The sequence below is a fragment of the Rhinopithecus bieti genome, unplaced genomic scaffold (assembly GCF_001698545.2).
Source record: "Rhinopithecus bieti isolate Rb0 unplaced genomic scaffold, ASM169854v2 scaffold_20206, whole genome shotgun sequence".
Taxonomy (NCBI): Eukaryota; Metazoa; Chordata; class Mammalia; order Primates; family Cercopithecidae; genus Rhinopithecus; species Rhinopithecus bieti.
Window position 1 is genome coordinate 390,614 of NW_016810187.1, and position 12,066 is coordinate 402,679.

Below are 12,066 nucleotides of genomic sequence, written 5' to 3' on the forward strand. Positions count from 1 at the left end.
AAAAAAAAAAAAAAAAAAAAAAAAAAAAAAAAAAAAAAAAAAAAAAAAGAATAAGCATGTAATAAGTCCTTATTGAATGAGGATAGCATAGGAAGAAAGCATTCCTAATGATGATCTTTCCATTATACACAAGATTCTCTGTGGAAATCAATCTTACTGCTTAAAGCCATACATGACAAGCCAGTTATTAATGACTTAAAGGTACTACACTCCACACTCAGCAAAGACAGACCCAACAGTTCTATTATACCAATGTATTTGTACTCTGTAAGAGAGTAAATTAATAATTATTCATTTACTAAGAACCTAGTATGCACCACTATTCTAAATGCTGGGATTTTAACAAGACAAATGACTGTCTGTCCCCTTAGAATTTACCTTCTAATGGGAAAGATAGACACTATGTACATAAACAGACATATAATTTCAGGTCCATGTATCAGATTTGATGAAAAATAAATTAGGATGGCACTACATAAAACCACAGAAGGGGAAAGAAATACTATATTTTAGAGTAGTCAGAGAAGTGTTCTCTGATGGAACAACATTTAGAAAAACACTTGAGCACAAATCTAAAAGAAATAGTAAGGAAGTGAACCATGTGATAATGCAGAGAACGAGAACTCAAGATAGAAGAGAAAGTGCAAAGGCGCTAAGATTGGCATAGCTAAAAGATAAAAAAGACTGACTGTTATGAGCAAAAGAAGACTGGTAGAAGATGAAGTCACAGAGATTTAGGCAGAGGTAAGATCACTGCCAGGGTAACAAGTATGAGTTTTATTCTAAGAGTGATGGGAAGCCACAGGTGAGTGACACAATCAAGTTTATATACTTTTTCAAAAGCAGGACACTCTTTACTGCTAAGACTACACTATAGGAAAAAAAAGAGTGGGGACCTGTGAGGAAGCTATATAATAATCTAAAAAGGAAGGATGAAATAGGGTGGGTAGAATGGTAAGAAACTGTCATACTTTTAAAGAGAGAAAAAAACAACTTGTTGATAGAATGGAAGTGAGATGTGACAAAGATTTCACCAGAGTTCTGGCCTAAGCAACTGCAGGAATAGGGTACCACTACCCCTTACTAAAGTGGGAACACTGAGGAAAGAGCAGACTTGTTTTTGTTCTGTGTCAGGGCAGAAGGGAATGAGGGAATCAGCCATTCCAGTTTCAATATGTTAAATTGCAGATGCCTATTCAACAACCAAGGAAACATGTTCACAGTAAATTTATAAATCTGGTGCCCTGGAAGAAGTCAATGCTGAAAAAAACTTGGAATTTTATCAGCTTATATATGATATCTAAGGCATAAAACAGAAAGAGATCACCTAGAGAATAAGGGTAAAAGAAAAGAGAAAAAAAAGATCAAGTCTTGGAAACTTCAAGAATTAGAAGTCAGGTACAGAAGTAACCAAAATAAACTGAGAGGGGAACAATGACTAGGAAGAGAACCAAGAGTCTGGCGTTCCAAATGCCAAATGAAGAAAGGCTTTCAAAAATGAGTGGTCAACAGTATCAAATGCTGTTGAGAGGTCAAGTATGGTACGAGAGACCAAAGGATGTAGCAATCCTTAAATCAGTGTTGACCTTACAAGGAGTGATTTTAGTGGGATGGTAAGGATTAAGGCCAGACTAGAGTGGCTTCAAGAAAGAAACAAAGGTTAAGAAGAAGCAGTGATACCACACGACCCCTTGCAAAGAATTTTACAGTATCAGGGAGAAGATAAACGAAGCAGTAAACAGTAGGAATGTGGGATCAAAAACATTTTTAAACATGAAATCGTACTGTAGGTATTCTAAAAGGGAATGATTCAGAAGAAAGTAGAAAACTGATGATGTAAGAGAAAAACAACTTATGAAGACAAAGTCTTTGAGACTGTGAAAGGAGATGGAATCCACACACAAGGAAGGGGTGACTGGCCTTAAGAGCAAAGACAGTGCATTCACTGTATAAAAAAGAGAAGAGCACATGGACAAAAATGAAGGTAGGTTAATTTTTTAGTGGAAATACAAATTCGCTTCCCACTACTCATTATTTCATAGGGGAAAAAAGAAACAATGTCTGTTTAAAAGTGGGAACAATTTAAAAAGTACTCACACGCTTCACCATTGAGATATCCAAGTAGATCTTTTCGATCGGGTCTTCTAACCACAGGAATATTTTCAGTCTAAAGCCAAAATTTTAAATGAGATATGAAATGAATAATAATGATACACAATTTAATAAATACTAACACATAATGTCTGAATTTTATTCCAACATATCTTGATAAAATATATTTTAAATCACATTTGTAAAAAATGATTAGGCTGGTGGGGCGCGGTGGCTCAAGCCTGTAATCCCAGCACTTTGGGAGGCCAAGACGGGCGGATCACGAGCTCAGGAGATCAAGACCATCCTGGCTAACACGGTGAAACCACATGTCTACTAAAAAATACAAAAAACTAGCCGGGCGAGGTGGCAGACGCCTGTAGTCCCAGCTACTTGGGAGGCTGAGGCAGGAGAATGGCGTAAACCCGGGAGGCGGAGCTTGCAGTGAGCTGAGATCCGGCCACTGCACTCCAGCCTGGGCGACAGAGCAAGACTCCATCTCAAAAAAAAAAAAAAGAAATGACTAGGCTAAAAGAACCTAATAAGAATCCTGAAAATTTATTAAACATGTTACTTTTAATAATTTTCTTGGCTGGGTGTGGTGGCTCACGCCTGTAATCCCAGCACTTTGGGAGGCCGAGGCGGGTGGATCACCTGAGGTCAGGAGTTCAAGACCAGCCTGGCCAACATGGCAAAACATCGTCTCTACTAAAAAGACAAAAATTAGCTGGAAGTGGTGGCGCAAGCTTGTAATCCCAGCTACTCGGGAAGCTGAGGCAGGAGAATCACTGGAACCCGGAAGGCGGGGGTTTCAGTGAGCCGAGATTGTGCCACTGCACTCCGGCCTGGGCAACAGAGCAAGATTCCGTCTCTAAATAAATAAATAAATAAACTTATTTATTAAATTCCAGGAAGATATACAGAAGATAATTATTATAAATAAAGCAACAGCTCGGCACGGTGGCCCACACCTGTAATCCCAGCACTGTGGGAGGCAGAGGCGGGCGGATCACTTGAGGTCAGGAGTTCAAGACCAGCCTGGCCAACATGGTGAAACCTCATCTCTACTACAAATACAAAAATAAGGCCAGGCGCAGTGGCTCACACCTGTAATTCCAGCACTTTGGAAGGTCGAGGCGAGTGGAAAAACGAGGTGAGGAGTTCAAGCCCAGCATGAGCAAGATGGTAAAACCCCATCTCTACTAAAACTATAAAAATTAGCCAGGCGCGGTGGTGGGCACCTGTAGTCCCAGCTACTCGGGAGGCTGAGGCAGGAGAATTGCTTGCATCTGGGCAGCAGAGGTTGCAGTGAGCTGAGATTGTGCCACTGTACTCCGGTCTGGGTGACAGAGTGAGACTCTGTCTCAAAAAAAAAATACAAAAATACAAAAATTAGCCAGGCGTGATGGCAGGCACCTATAATCCCAGCTACTTGGGAGACTGAGGCAAGACCCAGTCTCAAACAGAAACAAATAGTGCAAGAAAAATTGATAGCTGAGAGATTCCAGTGTAAATCCCTTGTCACTTTATATGTGTAACAATGAAGTAACAACAAGAACCTTTAGTATCTTTGATCAATGAGCTTATATTGAAAACTTCCTATATTTCACTGCACCAAACATTCTGCTCTGACTCCTCAATGATTTAGATAAACTGTATTTAATCACTTAAAATGAACTTTTATTTTAAAAGGTCAAGCTAAATTTTAGTTTCTCCTTATGAGTTCAAAAGTTTGAGTGCAGAGTTTTCTTGTGCTTGTGTTCTTTTAAACCAGCCTAGGCCAGGCATGGTGGTTCATACCTGTAATCCTAAAACTCTGGGAGGTCAAGGTAGGTTGACTGCTGAAGCCCAGGAATTAGAGACCAGCCTCAGCAACACGGAGAAACTCCATCTCTACAAAAACATGTTAGCCAGGCATGGTGGCAAGCGCCTGCAGTCCCAGCTACTCAGGAGGCTGAAGCAGGAAGACAGCTTGAACCCGGGAGGGCAAGGCTGTGGCAAGCCAAGATCCTGCCACTGCATTCCAGCCTGGGTGACAGAGCAAGACTCTGTCTCAAAAAAAAAATAAAAATAAAAATAAACCAGTCTACATAGAACATCCTGAACAGCTAAAAGATTTGGGTTAATTTTAAATTACTGTTTCTAAGTCTAATAACTTACATCATCATTTGGTCACTATTGAGTTACGTACACATTACAGTCCACTGAAAAAGATTACATCTACTCACACTAAAGTAGGAGCTAAGGATCAGGAATATCTGTTTTAAGAGTGGTCTGCTCAGCCGGACGCAGTGGCTCACGTGGATCATGCCTGTAATCCCAGCACTTTGGGAGGTCGAGGCGGGCGGATCAGGAGGTCAGGAGATCAAGACCATCCTGGCTAGCACGGTGAAACCCCGTCTCTACTGAAAATACAAAAAAATCAGCCGGGCATGGTGGGGTGTGCCTGTAATTCCAGCTACTTGGGAGGCTGAGGCAGGAGAATCCCTCGAACCCAGGAGGCGGAGGTTGCAGTGAGCCGAGATCATGCCACTGCACTCCAGTCTGAGTGACAGAGCAAGACTCCATCTCAGGGGGGAAAAAAAAAAACAGTGGTCTGCACACAGAAAACAGCAAATAATACAAACTAATTAGGAAACAACAATCTCAACGTCACAGAACTTTGGAATTTTAGAATCCTACTCTTTCAATCTGGCGAATACTTAAGACAAATAAGAGTTAAATCTTAAGCAACCAAGGGTCCCAAGGTCCACAGAAACAATTACAGCTATCAGTTATACGTACAACCATTTCCCAAAAACAGAATCTATAAATCTAAGCCAACTATCTGAATCTTTGTTATACTAAAATGAATGACTATATCCAACACAACACTGTAAGAACTACCTAATTTAGTTTTTAAAGATCTGAGTTAAAATAATCTTAAAGAGGGAGCTGGTGCTATTTTTTCCCATTATTTCCCAAGTAGTCCCACTCTAACTTCATTTTTTTTAATATGTAACATAAAGATATATTTCTTGCTCAGGAAAGCAGAAGCCTTATGGTTTAATACAAAGCCCACTAAATGACGGGATACTTTCTCAACTGCTATACACATATACACACACATTTTTTCCCTGAGACAGAGTCTTGTTCTATCACCCAGGATAGATGCATTGGTACAATCATGGCTTACTGCAGCCTCGACCTCCTGGGCCCAGTGAGCCTCCCACCTCAGCCCCTTGAGTAGTTAGCTGGGAGTATAGGTGCACACTACCACGCCTGACTAACTTTTTCTTATTTTTTGTTTTGACAAAGTTTCCCTATGCCGCCCAGGTTGGTCTTGAACTCCTGAGCTCAAGTGATCCTCCCACCTCAGCCTCCCAAAGTGCTGGGACTACAGGCATGCACCACCACACCCAGCTTTTAGTTGCTTCAAATAACAAGTTATTGTTTGAAAGATACATAAGCCAGAAACCTTAAAATTTCTAGTTGGGAGCGAGGTTAGCGTCATAAAAGTTAAGTTTCACACAGCTTAATGTGACCCAGCAACTGTGTTAGGTAACTCAAAAAGCAGCTCCAGTGATGACAGACACAATGATGTTTAAAAAAATTGTTCTAAGAACTATAAGAAAAGTTTAAGAAAATTGTTTTAAGAACTATAAGAAATGGGAAAAAGCAGTTAAATACATTTCATACTTAATTTTAAGTATATACTTGTAAGTTAGGAAAAGCAACAAATATTAAAAGCAGACTTTTAATTATTTCAATTATATCTTCAAAAAAATTTTATGTTCAACTCTACCAAAAATAATCTGAGGGAAAAGCTCATTTAAAAAAATTAAATATCTTTTAAGCCATTTTATGTGGGCATTATAGCACTTTTCCAAGTCATACAGCTATCCTATCCAAATAAATCTGAACCTTATTTACTTATCAATTATAATATACTGCTATAATTTAGGTCTTAATGATACTTCCCTACAGATGAAGAATCTCATCATCATAGTTTATGAAATCGGTTCTTTTCAAGTTGTTTCCAAAGATTTCCTCTGAGTAATAAATTTTCAAACACTGAGAAAGCAAGCAAAACTAAAAACAAATGAACTTCTCCAGAGTATTAAAACAGGTGCACAAAACTGATCAAGAAAGAATTTTTTTAAATGTCTGCTAATCTTGATCCTTACAACCAAAAAAAAAGTTTTCTTGAGATTAAACTAGAGTTCTGAAGTAACAGGGTCCTTCCACACACTTAAAAGTTTTTCTAAACATCTCTATAAATACCTTTAGCATTTGGGTTTTCTTTTTCTTGAGATGGCATCTCACTATGTTGCCCAGGCTGGTCTTGATCTCCTAGGCTCAAGCAACCCTACCGCCTTAGAGTCCCAAGCAGCTGGGATTACCAGTGTGCACTAAGAAGCCTGGCTCTAAAAATCCCTTTAAAACTTCCTTCGTTATAAACATTACCCACACTTTACATGAAAAAATATCACAGATTAAAAAGTCTGTGTAAATCACACAGTAGCCCAGTTTTGACTCTCCTGGAGACATTCATACAAACCTTTCATTCTTTTGATTTGAAACCCATGAAGGAAGCTATCCATTCCAAATGATACCTACTACCATGAAGCCAAAAAAAAAAAAAAGTGTTAATATAAAAACTAGCCCAACATGGTACCATGCCTGTAGTCCCAGTTTCTCAGGAGACTGAGGTAGGAGGCTGGCTTGAGCCCGAGAAGGGGAGGGTGCAGTAAGCCGAGATCATACCAATGCACCCCAGCTTAGGCAACAGAGCCAGACCCTATCTCAAAAAAAAAAAAAAAAAAAAAGTATTAAAATAAATTATTGGCCAGGCACAGTGATTCATGCCAGTAATTCCAGCACTTTGGGAGGCTGAGGCAGGAGGATCCACTGAGGCTAGGAGTTCAAGATCAGCCTATGCCACACAGCAAGAACCCCTCATCTTTAACAACAACAACAAAAAATTAGCCAGATATGGTGGTACAGGCCTGCAGTCCTGGCTACTTGAAGGCTGAGGTGGGAAGATCACTTGAGCCCAGCAGTTCAAGGCTGCAATGAGCTATGATCACACCACTGCACTCTAGCCTGGGCAACAGGGTTAGACCCCGTCTCTTAAATAAATAAAAATAAAACTGATAAATAAATAGATAAGTAAAATGAATTCTACTTACAGCTGCACGTCGGACATAAACAGGATGAGAAAGGTGCACATTATTAAGTAGAAATAAAATGGAATCCAATGTGTAGTACTCTCTGGGTTGGCCTTCCTTTCCAGTCCTGAAATAATTAAGGCAAGGATTTTACTCACAACTCTAATTCAACTCTTCAGGCTGGATTCATTTATCTACACAACTTTGCTATCTAACAGAGTTTAACATAGCTACCAAAAAAAGTATAAAATCTAATAATGAACAGACTGTCATGATCACAAAAGAAACACAAAGGAAGGCAATGACAAAAAGCAAGAAGTAGGGAAAATACAAAAAATTCATACCCTGGCCGGGCGCGGTGGCTCAAGCCTGTAATCCCAGCACTTTGGGAGGCCAAGACGGGCGGATCACGAGGTCAGGAGATCGAGACCATCCTGCCTAACACGGTGAAACCCCGTCTCTACTAAAAAAATACAAAAAAACTAGCCGGGCGAGGTGGCGGGCGCCTGTAGTCCCAGCTACTCGGGAGGCTGAGGCAGGAGAATGGCGTAAACCCGGGAGGCGGAGCTTGCAGTGAGCTGAGATCTGGCCACTGCACTCCAGACCAGGCGACAGAGCGAGACTCCACCTCAAAAAAAAAAAAAAAAAAAAAAAAAAAAAAAAAAAATTCATACTCTAAGGTACTACACACTTTTTAGAATCAGGCCCAAATTAGGCTCTGGGCTTTATCAATAGAGAAATCTAACCGGATCCATATTGAAGAGGATCCATAAGAGAAAACAATTAAACTGCTTAGAAGAAGCACAATTATCACTGGAGCTAAATGTGAAAGAAATTTATCCCATGGCTCTTGCTAAATAAGATACAGCTGAACAACATCCTTCACATTCTTACAGTAAACACAACACTGAATTTCAGGGGTATAACTGTTAGGGCATCCCTCAAAGTAGACCAATAATGTAAAACCAAAATGCTATTCTACCTGTGATAAAACAATGTAGTCTACTAACGGTGCAAGATCTCTAGCGCAGGTACCAATAATACCGCTTTCCAATTCTACCCTTCCTACTACATTTGCCCCTTCTGTATCTTTGAATCCGTCTGAATATGGCCCACTATAATCAGCCCTAAACCTACTTTTCTAGCTTCTAGTCCCACTTTTTCTCTAAACCAATGTATTTCAAACCACACACCACTATCAATTATTGTACTATGAAACCCAATACACAGTTAACAACCATATTTTTTCTATTTTCAGAATAGAAGAGAAAAATAATAAAATGCACTGCATGCAATAAGAAGAGTAAGCATTGCTTTCTGTTTTACATGTGTATATATTTACGTGTGTATGTGCACATATAGAAAATAAAAATAATTTCTTGGTATGATTCACTGTTGAAAAAGTTTAAAATCTACTGTACTAAGCATTCCTTTTACACTGGCTTCACTGAATTGCTGTCAACACATTTACTTTCCAGTTCTTTATGCCTTTAAGCATACAGTTCACTCATCTTGGAAGACTTAACGCATCATTTCACCCAGAAAATTTCCATCTATTCTTTAAAGCTTATTTGTGTGTTCATTCAATCATTCAAGAAAACTTTGTTGGATGTGAACTTGCCAAAGACAATTCTATGGAACCTTCCCTAAATAACTCCAACTAGAAATGACTGCTATCTTCATAAACTATTATAGAAGGCATTTCACATCAACTTATCTGTTTAATCGCCTCTATTCAGACTAAGTTAACCTCCTTTGAGGTAGAAATCAGAGTCTTAGGAATTTTTTTAATCCTCAGATTGAACCACTTCACACCCTAGGTTCTCCTTAAGCCATTGTTTAAAGAAAAAAAAAATTCATTAAAAATCCAACCAAATGTAATTCTATCTATGCAAATCATTTGAAAGGGTAAAACACTAGAAACTCAGAATGTCATTTGATCAACATTTTATAAAGCTAATTAAATCATAAGACAAAAAAAATTTAAAACCAACCAACAGGCAGGGCGCGGTGGCTCACGCCTGTAATCCCAGCACTTTGGGAAGCAGAGGCGGGCAGATCATTTAAGGTCAGAAGTTCGAGACCTGCCTGACCAACATGGTGAAACCACATCTCCACTAAAATACAAAAATTAGCAGGGCATGGTGGCGGGGGCCTGTAATCTCAGCTACTCAGGAGGCTGAGGTAAGAGAATCACCTGAAGCCAGGAGGCGGAGGTTGCAGTGAACCAAGATCACGCCACTGCACTCCAGCCTGGGCGATGGAGCGAGTCTCCCTCTCAAAAATAAATAAATAAATAAATAAATGCCAACCAACAAACTAAATTTCCCTAGTTTTTCATCGACTCTTCATAAAGCTTCCATTCAAAGAAACAAAATGAGTAGGGAAGTTCTAGCTCAAGGTTCTAATTCTACAAGCGGCGCACCAATGACAGTGACATCATTAAAAAGACCCCTAATGACTGTTAGACCCGTCTCTATAAGTTTTCCTGAATGACTTAAACTGTTAAAACTTCACATGGACCAACATTCCAAAACATTTCCCTTTAAAATACACTTTCGAAAATCACACGCACCATCTATTTCTTAGATCTGTAAAGCTCACTCATTTCACCAACTCCTTAAGACCTCTTTAACACAAACTTTAGCGACTTTTCCCAATTCACCAAATTTCCTTCCGGTCCTAACTTTAGAGTTGATTCCCTTCTCTCTTCTACAGGAATAACCCCCTCCCCAACAACTAAAGGAGATGAAATAAACCAGGAGTTGCAAGGACCAGCGGAGAAGCCTGGAAGAGAGAAAATATAAAGAACAAAAAGAGGCGACTATGGCACCAGACGGTGTGCTCCTTTGTGCACCTATGTTCAGGTATCCTTGTGCACCAGCCCCACACTTCACTGGTACACGATACCTATTGGTAAAAATTAACTGTAAAAGTCAGAAACTCCCACGGTACCTTTCCTTTGGGCTTCTCAAAAATTTAAAGAGATGAACTGCTCTAGAGCTCCGCCCCTTCTTTCCTTACCCTAAAAGTGCAACTTCTGCTCTAGAGAGAAACTTTCTCCCCGAACACCCGTTTTATCCCATCCCCAGGGGAAACGGGGGGGAGGGGTTAAGAGGTCGCCTGGGGGCGCCCAACTCTGCCCTGCCACCCTTGGCACAGCCATGCCGGACTTACCCCCAAACTACATAGTTGGTCTTCACATTCTTGGGCCAGGAGAACTCCCCGAAGATCACTTCGTCTCCCTTCACCACAATCTCCTTCTTCTGGATGTTGTACTGTCGCAAGACGCTAAGCACGTCCGCCATCTTCACCCCCCTCGCCTCCGCCGGCCCGGGGCGCCGCCACTGCCGCCGCGCCTGCCTCCTTCTTCCCCTGTCGCCTCGCCCTCTTCCTCCTCCTCCTTCGCCGCCGCGACGAACCAACAGCAGCAGCACTAACAGCCGTCCTCGCCTACGACAGCAGCAGGGGCAGTAGCCACCCAGGCCGCCGAGGACCCCGCGCTATAAGGGAAGGCCCCGCCGCCGGCTGCCCGCGGAGAACGCCTGACTGCGCCCCTCCAGCGCGGCACGTCCGCCGCCAGGGGGAGCCGCGACAGCCTGGAAAAGTGCCCCTCCCAGACCTCAACTCGGCATGGAGCCCACTCACTCGCTGAAACGCTGAGCGCTAGGGCACCGCGCCCACGTACGGCGCACGTACGGGGAACTTTGCCGGGCGCGCGCGCGCGGAGCACGTACCCAGTCCCCCGCGGCGCGCACCCAGCGGCGACAGGTGTGCGCGTACCTGAGCAGTGGGTCAGAACTTCCATCCGCAGCACGTGCCCTGAGTATTTAACGACCTGCCTCGGGTGCGACCAGAGGCTCCTGGGCCCCTGCTTTGGCCGGGATGGAATTTGGCAAGGATTTGTGGAACACTAGAATCACCTTCCTATCTAGAGCGGACCCAGGCCTAGCCAAAGACCTCTAGGACTTAGTGATCCGGAGAAGCCCTTTTGAAAGGATGGAGTTCTTGGGGTTGGGGGTTGAGTTGTTTGCCTTTGATGTGGAAAAAAACGAGTTTTGGTTTTTTGTTGGTTTTGAGTGGAAAAGACCGAGTCTAGGAAAAAAAAAAAAAAAAAAACAGTTCTGGGTACTACTCTTTGTTAGTTGTTGTTTGACCTTGGTCAAGTTACATAGCTTTTCACAGCATCAATTGGTTAATGAAGAAAATGGGGTTAATACGAAGATAAGGTAAACGCGCCTAGCAAGTCAATAAAATATCCTAAATGTTGAATCCTCCCTCTTCATTCTTCGGATGATGAGTTTTTCCATCGCGATCCCTTCTCCGCACCAATCCCGAAGGGCTGTATTCAAAAGGCTCTGTTCCAAGATGTAAATGGGAAAGTTGCTCTAACAGAAACCCCAAACGGTCCAATTTAGAACACTTCCAGACTACCCAATTTTTCTAATGGAACTCAGAAGGCTCAGTGGTGTCCTTGACATGCGTTTTGAGACGGTTAAGATAAATCAATATACTATGGCCAAGCAAACACATCCTATGGGATTGTTTTATTTCTTTTGCCATGTCAGAAGGAAAAAAGAGGCAACTTTGTGATTGACATAACCAAATTCCTTGACCTGTTTTGAAAAAATGTCAATCTTTTCACAACACAGAGGACTACAGATACAGAAGTATGTGGTTCATTTCCTATATGATCTGTAGCCATTCTGCAACTGTGAGTTTGTGAAATTTTTTTCTGTTCCACTAATGTTTTCACCCCATAATATTCTCCTGAATCTCACCCAAAACACACACATTATAAAGAACTGGCTACTCTTATCTACCA

At 41.5% G+C, this 12,066-nt stretch overlaps 1 protein-coding gene across 2 annotated transcripts in view; it reads right to left on the reverse strand.

Moving 5' to 3' along the window:
• CDC73 (cell division cycle 73) overlaps nucleotides 1-10,945 on the reverse strand; it is a 141,440-nt gene extending 130,495 nt beyond the window's left edge. Inside the window, exons 1-3 of one of the 2 annotated variants that reach the window (XM_017891600.1) lie at nucleotides 10,419-10,945; nucleotides 7,263-7,368; nucleotides 2,098-2,167 (exon numbers count right to left, since the gene is read on the reverse strand). In XM_017891600.1, coding sequence (XP_017747089.1) covers nucleotides 2,098-2,167; nucleotides 7,263-7,368; nucleotides 10,419-10,549 — 307 coding nt within the window. In that variant the 5' untranslated portion in view covers nucleotides 10,550-10,945. Of the gene's footprint in view, nucleotides 1-2,097; nucleotides 2,168-4,319; nucleotides 4,425-7,262; nucleotides 7,369-10,418 lie in introns of those variants that run through there. The other variant, XM_017891601.1, reaches the window with a different exon arrangement.
• Between the last annotated feature and the right edge of the window lie 1,121 nt (nucleotides 10,946-12,066).